The sequence below is a fragment of the Antechinus flavipes genome, chromosome 2, assembly GCF_016432865.1.
Source record: "Antechinus flavipes isolate AdamAnt ecotype Samford, QLD, Australia chromosome 2, AdamAnt_v2, whole genome shotgun sequence".
In the NCBI taxonomy this organism is placed as follows: Eukaryota; Metazoa; Chordata; class Mammalia; order Dasyuromorphia; family Dasyuridae; genus Antechinus; species Antechinus flavipes.
The window spans coordinates 60,260,549-60,283,126 of NC_067399.1; the positions used below are offsets into that span (position 1 = coordinate 60,260,549).

Sequence of the window (22,578 nt, forward strand, 5' to 3'; positions counted from 1 at the left end):
GCTGTCTCCTTTCCCCATCGATGTCAATCCTGTCCCCCCACCCACTCCAGCCCCACAGATGTCAATGCCGTCTCCCACCTGCTGGCCCCCATTGAAAATCAATTCTGCCCCCCTCTGGCAGAACAGACCGTCTATGCTGGTCCATCACTCCATCTCCATAGGCTGTCAATGCGGCTTGCTGGCTTCCCACTGGAAGCTGGGAGCCTTAAATTAAGTGCAGGGGGGCTCAATGTGGGCATGAGGATTTGCCAGATGATCAGAGATAGGAGGAGGGGGATGGTTGTCCCAGCAGGTTAGAAAATAGGGCAAAGGCGCCCTGAGCTTCTGCTAATTGGCAGACACCGGTTGAAGGAGGCTGGCCACCCACATCAAAAGGATCATGTTCTCTAATGAAAAAACATACCTTCTCAACATCCCTCAAATAAGTGTGATAATGTTCTAACTGGTCTAAGTAAGGGTGCAGCTGGAGTAGGGGGTAGTGTGGAGGACCAAGTGAAAGAAGACGGGTTCAAGATGTGGAGAACCAGACTGGAGAGGACAGAGGGTAGTGACATCACCCCCCAGCTCTCAGAGACCTCCGGTCCCTCCCTTCCACAGTTCTCTCTTAAAGAAGTCAGGCCCCATCTTGGTGGACAATAGCCTGGCTTGACCTATCCTGGCTACAGTACAGCAGGGATTGAAACATAGGACAGCCTAGCAGAGGGTTTTATCTAAAAAGCATTTAATTGAATTTTTTGTTCAATGTTTCTCAAAAACAGAAAGATTCAAATTGGAGGTAAAAAGGAACATGTAAAATTCAACTCAAGTTATAATAGTTGATTCCGGAAACATGCTCCCTAGTGATGAAGCCTGGGAGGGCATGCCCAGATTTCCCAACCTCCCTAGTCAGAGCTGGAAGCCACAGCCCCTTTGGCCTGAGGAGCCAACCTGAGAGAACAGCAGGGAGATCTCTTCTGCTCTGGAGGCATCACCAGAACTGATCTCCCAAGGTCAGTCAGGGTCAACCAGCTGTTGGCTCCTCTAACAGAGGAGAGGAGGGGCTGGCAAAGTTCTAGCTTTGGACTTTTCTTTATCACTAAGTTTCAAAGAAACTCAGTGTTTCCTTAATCCCCGAGACCTGGAGTCATCACAGTTGGGTACTGCAACTCCTCTTCCCTCCTCTGGTGGGTCACCTAAGGTGCCTGTGTCCACCTAGTTGAGCCCAGGGACAGCCAGCCCCTGAAGCATGATGGTGAGACGCCGGGCAGACTTGCTGAGGGAGTTGTGAGGTTCAGCCTGTAGGAACTGGAACAGCTTCTGCCGCACCTGGGCCATGACTGAGCCCATATGGTCCCTGGTGATGGGGTCGCTGTGGTCCAAGTGCATCACAGCTTCCTCCAAGTAGCTATGGGTGAAGAAGAGATGCTGGATTCAGAGGTAAGGAAGGCTCCCTTGGGCAGCACATGGCCTCTGGAATCCCCTATGTCCTATGAGCTGTAAGGTTCCCTTTACCGGGAGTAGGGAGGTAGAAGCCCATGGGCATGTTAAGCTTTGCCACAGACTCCCTAGTTGGTTCTTGGGGCAAGGTGGGGAGTCCAGCCCACTCTGTTCCAGAGAAGGTACCCAAAGAGAGATCTGTCTTTCCACCCCCCCTTGCCCTGGTTCGTTCACACCGACCTGAATTTGAGCTCTGTGCGGGTTCCCAGGTCAGAGGAAAGCTGCTGAATGAGGGAAAGCAGGACAGGCTGGGACAGGGGACAAGGTGGCTGGCCAAACACCTGCTGGGGGTCCACAGTCTCACACACAAAGAGCACCAGGTTCAGGTCAGCTGCTGTCAGAGCCTGAGGAGACAGAAGAGGTGAGACAGAAAAGAAGCGCGATAGAAGTATCCCAAGAAGAAACACTAGGGAAGATATTTCAGGGCAGATCATTAGAGGAAGAATAAAAGGTTGGGGGTAATTGGTGATGAGGGAGAGCAGATTCGTGCTAGAAGAAGCAGATGAAATAGTGGGTAAAACCTGGCAAGTGAAAAGCTAGAAGGGGCAGAAATGGGAGGAAGGGTCTCTGATAACAAGGCTGAAGAAAAAGGGAGAGTAAGCATCTGTGCCCATAGGAGAGGAGCTGCTGGAACCCTGGGAGCTCAGAGTAAGTCGTCTTGCTCCCCCTGCTGGCAAACTGAAGTACAGTCCTCAGTCAAGATGAGTAGGGTATGGTACCTGTTGGAAAGCTTGGTTGACATGGCCCTGCTGGAGCATCTGCAGGATGTGTGCCTGCTGGGCCTGGCAGTCAAGGTGGGCCGCTGGGATAGGTGTGCCAGCAGCAGAGCGCATCGCCTGCATGATGCTGGAAGTGACTGCTGCCTGTTGCTCCTTCATGGCCAGGCTCACCTCCCCCTTGATAATGCGCTGAACTTGGGAAAGGATCGACTCCTGCATACTGGGAGAAGAGAGGAGGAAGGCCGAAGATAAAGGCACAAACCAAGGCCATGAACAGCAACCCACAGTAATGCCAGTGTTAACAGGGACCTTTGAAACTGTCCATTCCAAATTTCAATTGCATACAAATTTAAAAGTTTTTATATCTATAAAACCAATGGAACTAAAATTTGAAGGGAAAGTTAGGGAAAAATCTCTGCAATGAGTTTCTATGATAAAGATTTCATTTTCAAGATGTATAAAGATTCCAATTTTCTCCAGTTGATAAAAGGTAAAATAATATAAATAAGTAGTTTTTAGAAGAAAAAATCCAAAGTATCAATAGCAATATGAAAAACTGCTTCAAGTTATTAAAAATTAGAGAAATGTAAATAAAAGTGTGAAGTTCTACCTCACTCGTCACATTGTAAAAGATGATTTTTTAATAATGACAAATACCAGGATTGTAGGAAAACAGATAAATGAATGAATACAATGTAGACATTAAGTGACTAAAATGCACACCCTTTGACCCAGAGATGTTAAGCTTATAATCCAAAGATATCAAAGAAAAAAGAAAAGGACCTTTATGCATGAAAATATTTATAGCAGTTCTTTCTGTGGTGGCAAAAATTTGGAAAATGAGTAGATACCCATCAATTGGGGAATGGCTGAACAAGTTATGTTTCTATGAATATGACGGAATGTTACTGGATGTAAGAAATAGTGACAGAGTATCACCTCTGGAGTTGTGAGGGCCTGAGCTCAAATCCAGACTCAGACATGTAATATTTACTAGCTGAGTGACTCTAGGCAAGTCATTTAAAAGGAAGTTAGGAGGAAAGGAAGGAAGTTAGGAGGGAGGGACAGAGAGACGGGGGGAGGAGAGAGAGAGGAAGGAAGGAAGATGGTTTCAGAGAAGACTATAAAAACTTGTGTGAACTGATTTAGAATAGAGTGAGTAGAACCAGGAGAAAAATTTATAAAGTAACAAAAGCATCATAAAGACAAACAACTTTCAAAAAATTCAAACTTCTGGTCAATAAAATGATCCAGCACAATTCCGGAGGATCACTGAATGCTAGAGGTGATGATCTCATGATGCAGAAAGAAAAAAAGACACTTTTAGATATGGTTAATATAGTAATTTGTTTTGTTTGATTACATATTTATTATAAGCATTGTGGATTTTTGATGTGCTGGGGGACTTTTTGTTTGTTTTTTAAAATGGAGGCAAAGAAAAGATTGGATGGAGAGAAATTAAATGCTTGTTAATCAAGAAAAAAAAAGATTTGAAAAAGATTTAGCCTACTATTCTTTTTCCCCCTTTCACCTCTCCCATTTTTTTTTAAAGCAAAATATAAAAAGAGAAAAAAATAATAAAGAAAAAAGATTTAGACTAAACTCATTTTACAGGTAAGGGAAAGGAAACGTGCCAAGCACTGTGCCAAGAAGCACTTTACAAATATCATCTCATTTGATCTTCACAACAATTTATGGGGCTGGGGGATAGGTCCTGTTAACATCCCTATTTAATAGTTAAGGAAACTGTGACAACCAGAGGATTGTCAACCAACAGGTGGGTATAAGCATCTGAGGCTGGATTTGAACTTAGGTAGTCTTGACTCCAGCCTATCTACTGGGCCATCAGCTGCCTCTGGAGACCTAAGGAAACTGAAGGGACATGGCAAGAGCCCAAAGCAGCCAGCCAGTCTTCTCCAGAGCTGGGAGAGAAACAAATGTAAATTTCACTTCCTACCATACACAGCAGATCTCTGGGCTGGCCCCTCCCTGGTGTCTAGAGTTTACCAACTAGCTGGGTGACTGTGGGCAGATCCTTCCTCAGCACTCATGTGACCTCCCTCCTCGTGCCCTGCCTCTGGGTCACTGATCCCCCTTTCTCCGTGGGAGCTCCTGTCCCCAACTCACTTGCTCACAGCAATGTGGAGCTGGTGCTGGACCTCGGCCCGCACACTGCTGCTCACGGTGGCTGCCATCTGTTCTGTGGCACTCTGCAAGGTGCCCACCAGGCCTCGAAGCTGAGCCAGCACTGGCTCGCGGGCTTCCTGTTCTCTCGCCTTCCGACTCTTCATGTGGTTCTCTAACTGCTGCAGATCTGAAGTTGGGGAGGGAGCTTGGGTATCACTGAGTCCCCAGATTAGACAGCCCCAGATTCCCAGTGGGAGTCCCGGGCTCCTCCTTGTGGCCAGGCCCTGGGGGAAAGGGGAAGATTCCACTTACATTCTTGGGTACCCAGCTTGAAGCTGTCGTTGATCTGCTGGAACATGGCCTGACAGCTCTTCTCAAAAGTGGGCAGCACAATGCTCTGGAAGGCCTCACGGTAGGCAGCCTGCATGGGTCCCTGTAGTGTGTCTGCAGCTGCGCGGGCGATTGTGTCAGTCAGATTCTGGGGAAGGTGACAGAGGACCGGCAGCAGCCTGTGAGCCCATGAAGAGGAACCTGCCTGAACCCCTCCTGCAGGCCCACCCCCAGACAGGCTCCACACCTTGGACTTGACCAGCTTGGTGACATTCTCCTTGAGGGTGCCTTCTACCGCGGTCAGCTTGGCGGCCACGGTGCTACTCAGCTGGCCTGTCACTGGCTCCAAGCTTTTGGAGACACCTTTACCAGGACAGAAATAACACAGGAAAGGTGTGAGTTGGAGTTCTTATGTAGGGACCTACATGAGCTCCTCGCCTCCCTCGCTTACGCTCCCAAATCCCACCATACTCACACTGGGGAATGGTCTTCTTCATCTCTTCTCTAACTGTGCGCTCCAGCCGGCCTGCCACAGCCGAGGACAGGGCCTGGGACAACTGCTGTGACAAATGCTCCTGCAGCTGCCCGCTACGCTGCTGCCCCTCAGCCAGGGCCCGCTCTAACCGTCTCTCTGCATGGCCGGCTAAGGAACTCAGCAGCCCAATGGAGACCAAGGAACATACAACATCCCTCCACCTGTCTCTAGCAGACAGGAGGAAGCCCACAGGTGCATATGTTGAGGGTCTCCTAAAACATCTTAAGAAAGCATGAGCTTCTAGCTGTGTGATCCTGGGCAAGTCACTTACCCCCAACTTCCTCAACAACAACAACAAAAGCAAGCACGACCTCTGGGCCCTTGGACATCCCCAGTAACTCTGGGCTACATGTGCCACAAAAGTCATCATTCCCATTTTACAAAGGAGAAAAGCAGCTCAAAGTGCCCCAAGGATTGGAGCCCAATGCTTGGAGTTTGTCCTTTGCCATCACTATGTGGTCAGCTCCTTGATGTCCTGGCCCCATGGAGTGGGCAGACAGCTCCCTTCCCACTGGCACCTAAGGATACGCTCGTGTTCTTGTCGAGACTCCAGGACCCTCTCCACGTGGCCCATGATAGAACTCTGCACCGCATCCAGCTGGTCCGTTAGCCGCTGCAGCAACTCGGCGTGACTCTGCCGCAGCTCAGCAAGCTCCCGCTGCTGCCCCCGAACCACGGCCAACCACTCTTCAGGAGGTTCTGTTGCCTGGCATGGGGACATGTGTATCACACTGGGCTGAGGGCGCCAAGCCCTCTTCTGCCTGGGATGTCTAAGAGTCCAGGCCTGCAGAGAAGGCAGCCTTCCGAGACTTCCCAGGGGACAGAGGAGAATACTGGCCAGACGAGCTGCCCAGGCAGGCAGAAAGGAGAGAAAAGGGTCCAGTGAGAGGAAGGCCAGGGGTGGGGGGTAGAGACATAAGAGCTCACCTGGTGTTCTACCAGCCAGGGGCCTTGCGCCAGGTCCCTGAAACAAGAAAAGAGTCTGATGAAACCTGATCACTAAGGACCCAAAGGAGGTGGGTGGCTGGGAAGAGCAAGGGACAGAGCCAGGACAACGGGCCTGGGGCCTACCTGCTGCCCTCCAGCTCCACCTACCCATCATCCTTCTTGCCTTTCCTCTTCAGCTTGGGGGAGGCCCGGGGAGATCCCTTGGTTTTCCAGTCCTTCACTGGCAGTCGCGGGGCTGTTGCTTTGGCAACAAAGCCAGCTGAGGTCGAGGCCAAGCTGGCCACCTCGTCATCATGGTCACTGTGGAGGTGGGAGAAGACACTTTATACCTCCCTGCCCTCACTGCCCAAGAGCCCCCCACGGACAAGATGGACACAGGCACCAAGGAGGAGGACCAGGTCACTGTGGAGGTGGGATGGGGGAGCAGTGGGGCATGCAGGAGTGGGGAGCACCTCTGCTCAGCACTGGCATCCTGACTGTCCTGTTGCAGCAGATGGTAGGCGTGCCGGTGGTAGGAAGAGGCCTTGTGCTTCTCCTGAACATCATCCCTGGGACTGCGTGGCAAGGTGAGGGTGAGGAAGGAGATGTTGAAAAAGGCCAGAGAGCAAAGAACCCCCGCATGCTCTGTCCACAGGCCCTGTTCTAGGGGCATAAGCAAGGACAGGACAGAAGTCCCCCACCCCTTTCCTAAGCCTGTGCCTGGTGGGAGTCTGGGGGAGAAGGGCCAAGGCCAAGATGCTGCCACATGTGTTCAAGACCAGCATGACTAAGAACAGTATAGGAAACTAGCACAGGCAGAGCTGCAGCTCGAGAAGGAGGAAGAGGAATAGGAGGGAGACAAAGCAGAGCAGCCCACTCCACCTTGCCCGTTACCTGTCAGCCAGGCTATTGCGGGTTTCCCGGGTGATGTCAGGTGCAGCAGGCCAGGCCTTGCTGTCAGCAGCACTAGTCTCCTGGCTCAGCGCCGTCTCCAGCAGAGAAGGGGTGCTCCGCTTCTCTCCCTCCCCAGGACTCCCATCCAGACTGTGCTGGGGGCCGTGCTCGGGGCCAGGCCGGGGCCGAGGAGATAACAGGTGCAGGGCCGAGGCAGCAGACGCCATGCTGTCAGGCTCGAGCCCCTCTGGAGCGGCGGTGCCGAATCCTCGGGGCAGCGCCTCTGAGGCAATCTCAGGGATGTCCTGGGACAGGGCTGTGGAGGCTGAGGAGATGACGTCGGGGGAGCGGGCCCGGGTCGGAGAGGCCTGTGGCACCACCAAGGGCTCTACCTCCTGCAGCTCCAGGGACAGTGATGGGTTCCCTTGTGGGACCTGCCCAGAGAGCTCCCACTTAACCGCTGCCCATCTCCCTCCTAACCCCCAGCCTTCCCACTTCCCAGAAGCTGCTAACCCACCTGGCTGGGCCCTTTGGTCGTTAGTTTATCAGAGAGGCCTGGGATGAGGACGCTGTGGCCACGGGGACTAGCCTGCAGGCTGCTACTGCTGCTGCTCAGGGTCAGACTGCTGTCTAGCTGCAGCTTGGGGCTCAGGGTCAGCTCCTCAGATGACCTGGATCAGGGGAAAAAGGCCCATCTTACAGAGAAGTCCTTTAACCCCTAACTTGGGCTTCCTGAACGGCCCTTTGCAAGACCAGGCTCCTTCCTCTTACCTGGGCATGGCCGTGTCTGTGGCCGAGGTGGTATTCAAGGATGTCACAGCTGTTAAAGAACTCCCACTGCTTCCTGGGGACACAGTGATCTATGGAGACATGACAGGAGGACGGTGGGGTGGCTGACCTGAGAGCACAGACTGAGAAAGGTTCGGAGCTCTGGGAGCTTGGACAAGATCTTCATCTTTCCTGGATCAGGTGTCTTGCTTCTGACCGTGGGCCCTCTCCCAGCCAGGCACGTACCTGCTGCAAGGAGACGCTTGGAGTCATGAAGGCATCAGGGGTCATGAGCTTGGGCTTGGCCTCATTAGTCAGGCTGAGAAAGTCGGAAGGGACAGGCAGGTCAGCGATGCGCCTGAGGTCAGCCTGAGAGCCCTGGCCAGAACCCTGACCGGAGGCCAGACTCTCCGAGTTCAGCTCTGGCAGGTGCTCTCCAAACCCTGAGGGAAGAAAGAACACCCCTGAGGCCTGACCCCTTCAGAGAAAGACAGACAGAAAAATAAAGCAGGACCCTTCTCCTTCTGCTCTGCCACAAGGAGTCTGAGCCCCGCCACTCACCAAAATCTTCTCGAGCCGAGTGGGAAGGGAGGGGAGCCACCACGTCAGGACTCTGCTGCGGCTGGAAACGGATCTGGACATCCTGCAGAGCCCTGTCAGGGAAGGAGAGCTCAGGGCTGCCCAGGAGCAGCCCTCTGGGCCAGAATCTGGGCTCATCCAGACCTCGGGAACCAAGGCTCATCACAGCCCAAAGGTGTCTGGGGGGGGAGGGACTTACTTGGTGTGGACACAGAAGAGCTTGATAAGTACACCTGCTGCTGACTCCACAGCCCCTGCACCATGGGAGCCCTCTGTAAAGATAGTGACACAGCTGGAGAATCAGCTTGCTCTTCCTCTCATTTCTATGGCTCCCGAGCCGATCCAGAGCACTTGGCTTGCCTCCGTGGAGGGGCTGGGCTTAGGGGAGTAAATGTTAACTCTCACCTGTGCTCAAACTGTCACCTTCCTCCTCAGCTGGGAGAACCTCCGTGTGCCGCAGGCGGCAACGGCTCACAACCTGAATGCCAAAGCTTAGCACGGGGTGGGTGAGCAGGAACTCGGAGATGGAACTGAAGTAGGCCCTGCCTTCCTCCTGGTTCTGCAGCAGCTCCATCACATACAGCACCTGTGCATGGCACCCAACAAAGGGCTCAGACTCAATCCCAAAGGGGAGGATCTTGAATGAAAAAGCCACTTCTCTGGAGCTGCCATCCTTCTCCTGGGTAATCCCTAATTTCCCCACCTCCTCCTACCTTTCTCTGCACATCACTGAGGATCAGGTATTCAGCTGAAAGGTCTAGGCAGGCCTTGAGGCTGGGAGGCACACTCACTGGGTACATGTCTGGACAAAAGCTAAAGGGACACAGAGGAGATAGGCTTCAGTACTACCCAAGAGTGGTCAGGGCCTACAGCCATCAAAATTGCCTTTCTCCCTGCCTCTGGCCCAAAGCCTCAGCCCCACTACCCACTCACCGAATGGTTTGCAAGCAGGTCCAGGACACTGTGCACCACATCTTCAGTTCCCGGTTTTGGTCAGCTCCTGTGATGAGGAACCTCCAGAAGGGGACTCTGCGAAACAAGGAGGAGCTTGGGGGTGGGGTGGGGGAGTGGGCATGGGCTCTTGGGGCCTCATTTGCCATTACCCACCCTCCCTTCTCTGATGGCAGTATCTCCCTATCCTTTGCTCCATAGGCCTTATTCTGTGATAACCTTCCCCCCCAAAGTGCCCAGGGACCATTTATTGCTACTCTCAGTATTCCTGGCCTGAATCTTCTAGAGAGCCCAAAAGTAAAGGAAAAGGGAGGGGGCAGGCTCACTCAGGGTCTTGTTTCTTGTGATTATCACAAAAAAGGAGGCAGGAGAGAGGCCTGCCATCATGAGGCTTCCATTCATGAAGACACCTGCAAGGAAAATTGTGGAAAGATGGTCCTGGTACATAGGCTACAGCAGCATCACAGACATCCTGCTTTCTAGACTAGGCAGTCGATTCCCAGTCCTCAGCTTGATTATGCTCAACCACTCACAGTCTTCCATATCCAAACAAGCCAGTCTCTAGACACCAAAGAACTTCCAAACCCTAACTCATCTTACCGTGGTTCATCTTGGCCCTCGATATAGATCTGCCAGAATTTGACAAAGCCATCATGACTTGCAGTGGCTAAAACAGTTCCATCAGGGGAGAGAGCTCCTTCACTCAGGCACTAGAAAGGAAAAAGACTCAATCATCATCCAACCCCAGGGACCCAGAGAAGGGGATAATTAACAATTATCATCAACATAGTTTCGGCACATTGCTAGACACACAGCACTAGGAAATGCATTGTAGCATAAAAGAAATACGTATGCACACACATGTAAATATGTACACATAACCAATGATAAATTCTAAGAGGAAAATACTGATTGTTGGGATTAATAATTAGGGAGATTAAAGGATATCCCAGGCTCTTCCTAGGTGAGAGGTCATTTTCAGCTTCTCTTTAAGGGCATTTTACTCTTATGAGATGAAGATTATGTTTCAAAGAATTCTCCTTTAAGAGGCCATGAACACAATTAAAATTCAATGCTTTTATTAATAACTTAAGTGAAATATGGATGAAAGTATGATTATCCAATTTACTTAAGAAAAACTACAGCTCATACCCTGAATTCTAAAGTAAGGATCCAAACTAATTTCTAGTTTCAAGCAACAATCTGATCTTATAAAGATTAAATTTTAAAGAGATTCATGTAAAATGCCACATCTATATTAGATATCTATCACAAATATGGAAGGTGTGGTTAGGTTCTTTGGGAAAAAACTGAGTGAGTAGGGAGTGGTGGAGGGATCCCAAGTTCAAAGAGCTGGCACCATCCAGGTTTACATTCAGAGTAGAAGTATCTTGAAGGAGAGATAAGCATTCTTGAACACTGTTCTGATCAGAACATCCATGGAGCCCTATGTTCAGTGAGCTTTAGAAGGATACTGAGGCTAGCTCCATTCTAAGAGCTCCCATTTTTTTTTTTTTAATTCTTACCACCTAGTACAATACCTGGCACATGGTAAACACTTCAGTGATTGTTGATCAATAGAATGAACTTCTGCACAAGTACAAGTCATAGCATAAGACCTCAGGAAATCAATGTTTCTAAAAGTACCTGGCATTTCTAGGCCATGATCCTGACATTTGGGTTTGTTGGTCAACCAATAAATAAAAGTGACAGAGGGTGTGCCCTCACCAATAACACCTCAAAGATTCCCTGGAAAAGAAGCTCCTACCATTAGGAATAAGGGCCTGAATTCTCACCGTGCTATGGCCCTTAACCACAATGAAGCCTTCCTTGATGTGGCTGACATCCACAGGCCAGGAACTATTGTTGGCTCGGAGAATGTCCAGGTCCCATACCTCAGCCTAAGCAAAGGAAAAATGAAGTTGAGACCTCAGAGAAATGGGAAATTTCAAGTCTATAAACCAGAAAGCAGCCAGAATATCCTATGGGTTGTTACAGAGAACTTTAAGGCTGTCAGCCTGATATGAGCAGAAAGAGGCAAAAAGTATAAGGAATCCAGAGGATAGGAAAAGGAAGAGGGAAGAGAGGGAGAGAAAGAGAATGGGGGATGGGGAGAAGGGAGAGACTGATTCTGTACAAGAGCATTAGCTCTCTAGCTAGTGACAGGGTGAAAGAAGATAGATTATGGTTATTGAGACATATTTTGAAAACCCCAAATCCAGCAGGAAAAATAAAACAGAATAGAATAAAAAACCTAATTTTAAATATCTGGGTTTCCTGATGCCTATTAAGTTGTAAAAAGGCTATTCCTAAGGAAGGCTGCTTTATTTAGTCTTTTGCTAATCCCTCCATGTGGACAGAGGTTCTTCCTACTCTGACCCACTCCCCACCCTGGCTGACTTATAGGCTCTCCAAAGTCCTTGCTCCTTACCCTGTCTTCATGTAGCAGGGCCAGAGTCTGGCTGCCTTCTTCACTGCTTTCTTCATTCTCTTCTGGGATATATGGACACCAGATGATCCTTCGGAAGTGATTCAAAGGTGTGCCCTCTGAACGCTTAATGTTCACCACAATTTCCTCTCTGGAACAAAGCTAAGGCTTGGCAGATGCCTGATTCAGAATACAGGTTCAGGTTCCTGGCTTTCCTCTTTCCTAGCTCAGAGCCCAGGAGGTCTGAGTCCCTGGTTGTTCCCACTACCCTCAATGCTTAGCCCAGTGGGCAGAACCAAGAAAGATGGGAGCTTCTCAGGGAAATTATAGGATATTATGTGAGAATAGCAAGACCTTCAATTTTACCAAGTACCCCCAGTCCCTTAGCCACTCTGAGATAAATTCCAAACAGATCCCCACCCACCCAAGGAAGGATACTGGATCTTGTTGTTCTCCATGGCCAGGCGCCACACAAAAAGGCTGCCCGATTCATCCAGGCAAGCCAGCTGGGGTGAGTTGAGGTGAGCAAAGGCTAAGTCGGCCACACTTCCTGTGAAGCCCTTTAGCAATGTTCGCTCTGCTGTGCTGACGCTGATCACCCGCACCATGGCTGAGCCATTGCTGGCACCTAAGGACATCAGAAGGCATAACTCCTGGCCTAGCCCCTCCAAGCTCCCCCAGCAAAGCCCTCCAAGATAAAAGGCAGCAGTCACAGCCTGATTCCAACTTCATTCTGAATCCAACTCTGCAAGTCCCCAGAAAACACTCTACATAGCCTTGTGAAGAGCTCCCTGTGCCATCCCTCTGATTCAACAACAAGGCTCTAATCTGCCCACTCAACAATGTTCCCCCCACCCCTGTCACGGCAGACAATTCCTCTACTGTGTCCTAAAAGGTCAGAGCTGGGATGGGTGGACACAGCTTGGGGTGTTTCCTGCGGTCAAGCACTTTCCTCATACTCATGAAGCTTCTTGGGACAATCAAACAGTTTTACTTCCTAGGCAGGGAAAATCAAGATCTCAGATGGGGTTTTCCAGGGGCCTATGGCCTAAACAAAGAGTTCCAAATGTCCTGTCTCACTGCTGCCAGATCCCAGGAGGACCTGGCCATGAGAAGGAAAGTTCTCACTAAGGAAGTCTTTGGTCCCAAGGGCAACAGCTCACCTCGGATGGCATATGCCAAGAATGAATTGGACACAGCGATCAGGTTGCCATAATAGTATTTTTGTTCCCAGTCATACTTGGCCACTGGCTGGATTTTTACCTGAGATCAAGAGCAAAAAAAGGTCTTAAGGTCCTGAGTAGTAACCAAGCAGAGCTCATTCCCAGTTACTCTTACTCCCTTATCTCCACAAAGAGATCAGCCACTTTCCCAAATTCCAATCTTTGCTTTATTCATCTTGTCTGCCTCTCTCTCATCACAAGGGACTTGCAGGTTCCCAACATCTCCAGAGAGATGGGAGACAGGATGGAGGGGGACAGCAACTAACCAAGTTCTGGGGAGGTTTTAACCCTTCTACACTCCCACAGGAACCTTTAATCTTCAAAAGGGAAAGGAGATGCCACAAGCCCAAACCCAGGCATGCATCAGTCCAGGACATCAGATATAGAGAAGGGAGAAAGAGACAGAGAATAGCAATAGGGGATAACCCAAAAAGAGGGCCCCCTCAGAGATAATGGGAGAGCTGGTAAGGATGGGGAAAAAAAAACAGACTGAAGACATTACCACAGCAGTTCTAAATGCTTCCATTCTGTACCTTGTTGCTCCCCCGAGCCTTGCTTAAGATGTTGGAGTCACTGCTAGCTACTATCTCCACCTCTTTTGCTGAAATTCCAATGCATGTTGAGCTGTCATCTCCAGAAAGGCAGCTGGATGGGGAAAGAGAAAGGACAGGCCCCACAGCTTTGGCTCAGGCACCTAAACTCTGCAGTGTGTAGGAACACCCATAAAGGGGGCTGAGGGAGACAAGCCCACCCACTTAAGCCACCTTCCAGATTTCCTCAGCTACACCTGGACTAGTCTTAAGGATGTGTTCCCCATTCCTCAGTGTACCTTATGGTCATCCATAACCCTACATGGAAGGGGGAGAGGGAATCAGAGTTGACAAATATCAGCTATCCCATCACCCTAATTTTATAGTCAAGGACATGGGGTGTGTGGATTTAGGACAGAGCAGTAACTATAAACTCAACCCAATGCTCCACACCTTATACTTCTATAGTACTTTAAAGGATTACAAAGTACTTTTTCCAAGACAATCTAATGTTTGTTAGTCAGTATGAGTATTGTTAACTTTATGTCAGAAAAGAGATAACTGGCTCAAACCAGTGAGAATAATAACAACACTTACCTCCCAGGGCTGTTGTGAGGATCGAATGAGATACCTTAGCACACAGGAAACGCTATATAAATGTTAGCTCTTACTATGTTTCCAGCATGCCATTAGCCATGGGATGGTGTGGGGTAGAAAAGGGAGTTGATGATTTAATTTACATATGAAGGCTCTAATGGACAAAGACATGCTTTAACATAGCCAGCCCACTGCCTGGCTAGCAAGCACTGGCCCAAATATAGATAGTCCCCTTAAAATGAGTTTTTTCTGAAAGAAAACAAATACCAATAAATGCCACTCTAGTCATTATTATTATAGCTAATGATATGATCATGCCACTACAGGTCACACTTTGGAGTGAAAAGGTAACTTCAACTTGGGTCTATATTGTACAAATATTCTAGTTCATGCTAAATATTAACATTCCTCCTACCTTTGCTGAAATACAATTGTAATTTTAAAACTTATCTTGGTGCTAGATTTGTCTCCTCATTATAGATAAGTAAATTCTCCAAAAAATCCTTCTAGTTCTAGATACAATATAACTCTGTAATGAGGTTATCATGTATCACTGTATAACATAGCTATCTGTGTTGGTGTCATGTTCACCTACTGTCAGTATCCCAAGGGAAAGATTGTTTCTTCTTGAAGCTTTGTACATCCCACAGTTCCTAACTCAGTGCTCGAGGCTTGACATGTATTTAATCAACGTTTTCTGTGTTATACTCCTGTCTGAGGTGGAGCAAAGTCCAAGAGGGAAGGAACCCAGTCCTGTCCCCCAAGACCATTTCCTCATTGTCCAAGGCACTTACATGACCTGCTTCTCCTCCAGGTTGGCCAATGGTGCTGTTCGGTGACTTGGCTTGGACAGTACAGTTCCATCACCAGAAGAAAGGGGATCTGGCACCAGAAGTCCATTTAAGTCTCCATTGTAGGAGCTGGATGTCCGCTGGCTCTCTGTACCTGAGCCTAATGCCAGAGGAAAAGGAAGATCTCGTCTCTTAACTGCTCCTAGGCACTTGCCCTCAGCTCCAAAGAGGCCAGTCTCCTAAACTTCCCTCCACCTCTCACCTCTGTGCTTTTGTTCTTGCTGCTCCCAAATGGAATGCAGCTCTCCTGCATCTTCTATTTAAATCTTGTCAACCTCTGAAGGCCAGTCGAAATGCTGTCTCTTCCACAAAACCTCCCCACACCCCCAAGTGATGTTTCTGTCCTCTAAATCCTATGGCTCTTCTTGTCAACTCCACCACTCACTTTCTTGCCCAGTGTTCTAATTTAACTTTTTAAAGTAGCAATCTTCCCCCTAAGTATTCTATATGCTCCTTGAGGACAGGGATGATGTTTGATATACAGGATTACAAAGGAGGGGCATAGTCTGAGAGATGTAAGGGACAAGACAGATTATCTAGTCCAACCTCTTATTTTACAAATGAGGAAAACAAATCTGCTCAATGTTCCATGATTTGCCCATGGTCACACGGTTGTAAATGACCAAGCCGAGATCTGAATGCAAGTCCTTTGATTCCAAAAGCAGCACACAATTTTCACAATATGAGTTCTCCCAGGAATGTCTGGTCTGGCACATACTAGCTATTCAGGAAATATTTATTTCTGCCAATTTAAAGAAGATAAGGCCTCTGCCAAATCCATTAGAACAAATGACTACTGTATTGACTCCCTTGATACTTGACCAAGATAGTGAGATTGTTGTTTTCTTCTCTTTAAGTACCATTCTGGGGCTGAGCAGCTATAGATCTGGGGTTCTGGTTTTCTCCCTCACTGGCTTATCTGCTGCTGTGCTGTAAAATCACAAATCTCCCTCCTAACATGTAAAACAAAACAATAGAACTCTTAGCTCTTCTAGAAACACCATGAAGAATGCTACTTAGTGGCTGAGAGAGTTCAGAAGAAATTGGGAAAGGGGAGAGGGAACAGGATCAGTTTTCCTGGGGAAACATACAGGACTCAGGAAAGAACTAACTGAGAAGCTCAGTGGTTGACAATGGAAATGCACATACATGCATGGAAACTCTTGGGTAATTTGTCATAACTGTTTCCTAGACACTAACCATCTCTAACAGGCTCAGAGCCAGGTCAGGGACTAGGGTGCCCAAGAGGCTTTAAGCACCTGCTCACCTAATTTCAAAAGACAGAAGAAAAGGAAGTAAACGTCACCTATTTTCACAGATAATAATCCTCACTAAAATATAACTTAAACTCCAAAATAAAAGGGAAAAAAGTCTCAAAAGACAATAAATATAGGAGTCCTGAGGAGGAAACTCCTTGGCAGTAAGGGAGAGATTAAAAGTGGCTATTTCTAATTTCTTCTGTATCAGAAAAGATTAAAGGGTCAAGTAGGATTTTGTGGGGACATGAGACTGATTTTTCTGAAAACTTATTTAAAAATTTCTTAATGTTTACAAATGGGCCTATTACTCTAACAACTGGCTATCTCAATTGCCCAAACATGAAAGTTGGTTCCTTCAACAGAAATTCTAAGTTTATCCAATCCGGGGAGTACCTAGGATAAACAAAAAGCTGCAGAGATTGCAGGGGTAGCCAAATTTGGGCTCTACAAAAATCATTAGAGGTACTAGGAGTACCCTATGTATAGTCAACCTACAACAACTAGGAAAAGCACATCAAATAAACTGAATAGGAGCAAGAAGGGTTTTGCCTGATATTCTGTAGCTCCCTCAGATCAGTAAAACCCTGGACCCCCTAGAGGAAAAAAAAAGAAAAAAAAAGACCTAACCAGTCAAGTGAGGTCAATGCCAGACTTTTCAGCAATGCCTCCAGTGTTCCTCAGGAAGAGTAGAAGATACCTAAGACCCAACCATCTCCAGAGCTCTTGTCTCCCCTAATAAGGCATGGAAGCAATGCTCAATAGGGATCTTTGGAGGGTCTTAAGTGAGAAATGAGTATATTAAGTCAGCTGGTGGAGGAAGTGTGAAGCCCCAGTGCCTAAGATCCTCATCTGAATAACAAGAGGGACTCTTAGGCCAAGAAATGATTTTTGTCTGTGTTTCTTTAATCAGTTGTTCTGTAGAACATGGAACAGTTTGCCCTTCATGCTTTGACCACTTTTCCAGCTCAAAGCTCAAGACTAAGTTGTAAAGCCTACGCTGTTCCTTCCTCCTCCATCTGCCTCAGTTGGGCTACATGAAACAAATGAGTGCTGGCTGTGGCTCCCCAGGAAGAGAGAAATGCTCAGAGGGGATGAGAGAGGGGAGAAGGGAAAAAGAGGAAAAACTCCAGTTCATTCTGCTTATCCATTTTTTGGCTTCCCTGAACATGCTGTCTTTTCAAAAAGAAAGAATGAGGGTGGAGATGAAACGGAATAGTAAGTACTGCCTGCTAAGAACCACTAGGCCTTATGCTGAATAAGCAACTCACAAGTTAGTCTGACATAAGAATAAAGCGCAGAGCGGGACCTTCAGAGGCCCAAGGATTATATGGATACAAGAAAAAACTCCTGAAAAGCAGTGAGAAATGAAAAAGCAGCAAAAGAACAAACTCCTCTAGTACCAAAGGCAGCTATGACTCAGGAATTGCAAACTACTCAAGAAAAGGTAATCCGTCTTCTCTCTTACCCCCTCCCATAGTAAATGAGGGTCCTTTCACTCCCCAGTGCTTTGCACACAGAACGAGTTTAATAAATGCTTTTCCATTCCATTCTATTCCCAGAGCTAAGATGATTGGGATCAGAACACCTTAAGAAATCATCTAATCTAGGGCATTAATTTTTTACAGGTGAGAAACCCAGAAGCCCCATTTTACAATTTCTAATATGAAAACAATCTCATAAGTACATAATGCTTGAAGGTTTACAGACAGCTTTTAATGTGTATCTATATGTATCTACGTGTATAGCTATTTATATGTAAGATTTCATTGAAACCTCCTAATTCTGGGAGGTGAATAGTTTGAGAATGATTGTCCCCATTCTGTAGATGGGAAAACTGAAGGATGACCCGCAGAGACGCTAAGAAGTCCCAGGACACTCCTTTCCAGCTCTCCTGGAGGGGATAGAAGGTAGCGGGGAAAGGGGGAAGGAGAAAAGGGGGGGCGGGGCGCGAGATGCTCCTGCCACGATCTTCTCGCCTTTCTTTGTATCCCCACCGCTTAGCACCGTGCCCGGCACACAGTGGGTGTTTCACCAATGCTTACTGACCGCGGCCTGAGGAGACCCGGGCTGGCATCCCGGCTGTTTCCCTTGGCAGCTGTGTGACCTTGGCCTGGTCACTTCGTCTCGGGAGGCCTCAGCTTCCTCGTCTGTAAAACGAGGGGCTGGACCACATGGTCTGCAAGGTCCGGCCCAGCCCCAGGTCCTGGCTTCGCCCCCCTCCCCCGCCCTCCCCGCCGCGTCACTCCGGGCAGGGGTCGTCGCCCTTCCCCCTTCCCCCCTTCCCCTTCTCCGCGCGTGCCCTCTGACCTCCGGGCGGACGGTCCAGTTTCAGGATGTCCCGCAGATGCTGCGTGGCGTCTTCGATATCGATGCTGGTGCAGGACGAGGCCATGGGGCCGGGCGACGGGGCCTCGGCTCCGCGAGGGCGTCACCGTCACCGTTCTTTCCTTCACGTCCTCCCCGCCAGGCCAGGCCGGGCCGGGCCAGACCGGACCGCCGCACCGCCGCCACTCCTTCTCCGCCTCCGCGCCTCCTCCCTCCTCCGCAGCTGTGGCGGGTGCCAAGACTCCTCCGTCTGCTCGCTCCCTCGCTCGGCGTTCCCTCCGCCCCGCCAACCCCACCAACCGCCTCCACTTCCGGTCCGCCGCACGCCGAGCTCCCCCCACCGCCCTCGGAGCACGCGCCGCGCCACGAAGGTTCCGGGCTGCGCAGGTTCCGGCCCGGAGGCTGCGCTGACTCGCGCGCCCGCCCGGAGTCCTGGAGCGAGCGCCGCCGCCGTTCTGGGAAAGCCGAAGAGGGCGCTAGCTTCGCCCTGATTGTGGGCGGTACAATTTTAACCCGTCCCATTACAGAAAAAAAGGAGCCGCCCCATCAAGTTAAAATGACAGACCGTAGCATCACCGAACTGGACGGGTCTCGTAGAGGGGCCCAAGGTCACCCAGGCTCGTCCAGAGCAATCAACTCCGCCCTTGCGTTTGACTCCTAGCCCCTGACGCGTCTCTGGCGCGAAGGGCGAGCCACTTCCTGGACCCCAGTTTCCTCATCTGTAGGATTAGGTGGTCTCTAAATCCTAAAACCCTGTGAGGTCCTTCCATGGCTTTGGGGCCGGGTGCTGGGGTAGGAATGATCCCCGGCTCTGTTTAGGGAAGTCTCAAAATCGGAATGGTGTCTATTAAGAGATTCCATTCAGCAAGAGGAAAAACGAGGCCCAAGATGCCCGGCGGGAGCGCTGGGCGAGGAATCAGAAACCCTGTCAATCAATCACACAGGTCCCCATCTGCTAGCAAGCAGTAGGTGCTCGTAAACGCTTGCTCCCTTCCATTTACATAGCATTATAGGGTTTACAAAGGCCCTTCTTCAATTCTTTATTTCAGTATTCTTTCCACTACGCTCTGTCGTCATCAAAGGCTATCGGAGAGCTTTTCCCACTGATCTAAGCCCAAAACCTGAAAAAGGAAAATCGTAGGGATTAGTTTGGGGGGCTGAGCAGTCCTATACCACCTACAGATAAATCTTTCTCACGTGTTCAAGAAGTTTCACATCATCCAGTATTTGGGAGGGTAGGGAGGAGGGAATCCATAAATTCTGCAGTCAGGAGACTCCAGGGCTTGGGACTTGATTCTTTGGAGATGGCCTGACCTTCTCTAAAAAAGGAAAGTGCAAAGCTTTTATCCATGAGAAAACACTTTCTGTTGTGAAACTAAATTTACCAAAGGTTACACAAGACAACTGGAAGCCAGATCCTTTTGACTTACAGTTCCAGTAACTTGCTGTCCATCATTTTGAGAGCAGGAAGATTTATGTCATCAATTCCCCCTCCCTATATGGATACTAATAAAGCTGTTAACTATAAAGGACAGAAAGGCAGATCAGATTCATTGACAGCCCCCGGCTTTTAGAGTTAAGACTCTTATAATCAGGGAAATGACAAGGTTTTCATGTATTCCATACAAAAGAGCTAAGATTCAAACCCAGATAGCTCGACTTTCTACTACAACCAGAAAAACAGAATTTAAGAGCTTGAAAGGACCTTAGAGTATCTACTCCAAAACCCTCATTTTATAGGTGAAGGCTGAGGCTTCAAGGGGAGAGGTGACTTGCTCCTGGCCATGTTGTTAGTAACCATAAGGACTGAAATTCAAGTCACTGGATTCCAAATTCAATATTTTTTCCACTATGCCCTATTGCTGTCTAAGGCCAGATGCCTATTGGAGAATTTCACCTAATCATACAAGCTTCAATGCCTGAAAAAGGGAAATCATTGGAATTAGGTTGGGGTACAGAGAGAGAGCAGCCCAATGCCAGCTCCTACTAGAAGTCTTTCTCATATGCCCAAGAATCTCTGCATTGTCCATTATGGCACAAGCATTTAGGAAGAAAAATTCCTGAATCCAGAATAAATCATGGTTTCAGGAGATTACAGGCCTTGGGCCTTGGTTTTTTTGGGAAATGGTTTGATCTTCCCCAGAGAAAAAATACTTTTAGGTTTTTAGAGAATTGGTATGTTCTTTCCCACCTAAAAAGAGGGGTGATCAATGTTAAGTATACAAAAAGGACAAAGCACTTTGAGCAAACTAAGGGGATCCAGAAAATCAAAAACAAAAATAAAGAACAAGACTCTGAATTCCTACATTTCAACATACTAGTTAAGAGTACATATTTGACAAAGATGGCCACCAAGCAGGGGACTCCTATCTCCAAAGACGGGCCTGCCTGGAGTGGAATTTCCTAAGGAAAAGGAGGGAGGCTTCCAGGTAGCCCAGGTTTTGGAGTTCCCTGCATAACTATTCTCCCATGCTCAGATATTCCCCTACCTTACCAAGTAAGACACACTTTTGTTGTTTAAAAAAAAAACACAACCAACTCTTTATTGATTACACATTTCAGGCACAGGTACACATCATTGCGGCTGTCATATAGAGTTGATATAGCGGTTCTATTAGGTCAATTCAAAGTAAGCAGACACCTGATTGATCCTTTCTCTCTGTCAAATAGTATCTATAACCCCGTTTTTCAGAGGCATCTCTACATTGAAATATACAGCATGTCTGTTCAAATAAGCAACATGCAAGAGCCCACATCTCCAAAAATTTGTTGTCCCAGAAAAGATGACAGTCATCAACCAAATACAGACAGGAAACCATGTTATATAAATGTACAACTTAGTTTTACATTACAGGCCTAAAGCAACTCTGCAGGCGTTTCAGGGCAGAAGTGAGTGGTGTATTTCAGGATAGGTAATCCTCTTCTCCCCAGAGCTGGGGGTAGATCTAAATGTGAGGAAGACTTTGCCAATCAATTGTTATCACTGGGCAAAGGACCAGCTCAATGCTGGTTTCTACCAATTGCTGCTCCTGCTAATACACTGGGAACTAACTACATTAAATCGGGCCTGAAAGGCCCTTTGAGAGGCAGCATGGTGTTGTGGGAAGATCTCTGGCTTGGGAGGTCTAGATTAGGCTCTGCCACTGTCTATCTATCTAACTATGCAGGGTAATCTAAACTAAGCAAGCGATTTCATCTCTCTGAAAAATGAGGGAACTTAACAAGATGACTGAAGTGTCCTTCCTGTTTTAACACTATAAAATGGGAGACTACTTTAAGACCTGGGGTGGAAAAAGGAATTGAGAATGGTTTTGGTCCTAGTTTAGCAGGGGATTTATCATTTAAACAATTTAACAATCTGGGGGGTACTTGCTACAGGAACTAGTGTATAAAGAACAGAAGTACAAAGGGACCTTAATTTGTATCCTCTTATGGCAATAAATCTCTACACCAACAGATTTTAAGGATAATGGATGAGTCCAGGTTATGGAATGGTGCAATGGGGATGGAGGAAAATGAGCAGAAACCAACCAAGTAGAGAGGGTCTGTGTGTGTACAAATTATAAAATTGTTTTCTACTACTTCCTTCCAAAGTTAAATGCCAACAAAGTAATTAAGCTTGTGCTGCCACCAGAAGGGTATTTTAGGGATAGCCATATACTACTGCATAATAAGTCCAATGATGTGGTGGGTATCAGTGGAAAGGAGGAAAGGAAGGAATCGAGAGGAAATTCAGCCCTCAGGTTTGCCCCTGAGAGATTTACTCTCCCAAATCAATCCTGTGCTGGCTTTCCCACTTTGCAGTCTTGATGCTGTAAGTATCCTGGTACACACAGAAAGAGCTAACTAGCTGGCAAGGGCACAGGATCATATGTAGCTTAGAAAAAAAGAAAACCAAATCTCAATATGGCCTTTCTTCCTTCACCCAGTTCCAAGTCAGAATGGAAAGGAAAATTAGTTCAGTCCTGTACCCAGAGGAAGCCTCCAGAGGCCACAACTGGGTCACCTCTGGAGAAGCAGCTATTTTGCCTCCACCTTTCTGGCAGAAGCAGCCTCTCT

The 22,578-nt window shown here is 48.2% G+C and overlaps 1 protein-coding gene across 4 annotated transcripts; it reads right to left on the minus strand.

The window, feature by feature from the left end:
• Nucleotides 1-704: 704 nt before the first annotated feature.
• Nucleotides 705-18,786, minus strand: EDC4 (enhancer of mRNA decapping 4). Of its 4 annotated transcripts, none has more exons than XM_051974968.1 (29): nt 18,502-18,786; nt 14,879-15,035; nt 13,491-13,602; nt 12,898-12,997; nt 12,173-12,362; nt 11,738-11,885; nt 11,103-11,207; nt 9,907-10,016; nt 9,633-9,716; nt 9,289-9,402; nt 9,069-9,168; nt 8,761-8,941; nt 8,555-8,627; nt 8,338-8,429; nt 8,023-8,219; nt 7,780-7,868; nt 7,526-7,679; nt 7,009-7,442; nt 6,588-6,689; nt 6,283-6,435; nt 6,115-6,151; nt 5,716-5,893; nt 5,128-5,283; nt 4,900-5,015; nt 4,635-4,800; nt 4,323-4,509; nt 2,196-2,415; nt 1,657-1,820; nt 705-1,384 (listed from the first exon to the last, which is right to left on the minus strand). In XM_051974968.1, the coding sequence occupies exons 1-29, from the start codon at nt 18,584-18,586 to the stop codon at nt 1,192-1,194; spliced, it is 4,197 nt and encodes a 1,398-aa protein (XP_051830928.1). In that variant the 5' UTR covers nt 18,587-18,786; the 3' UTR covers nt 705-1,191. The 4 variants fall into 4 exon arrangements, with proteins under 4 accessions (XP_051830928.1, XP_051830929.1, XP_051830930.1 ...); XM_051974969.1 differs by having other exon boundaries at nt 9,289-9,384; nt 18,502-18,785; XM_051974970.1 differs by having other exon boundaries at nt 7,009-7,403; nt 18,502-18,785.
• Between the last annotated feature and the right edge of the window lie 3,792 nt (nt 18,787-22,578).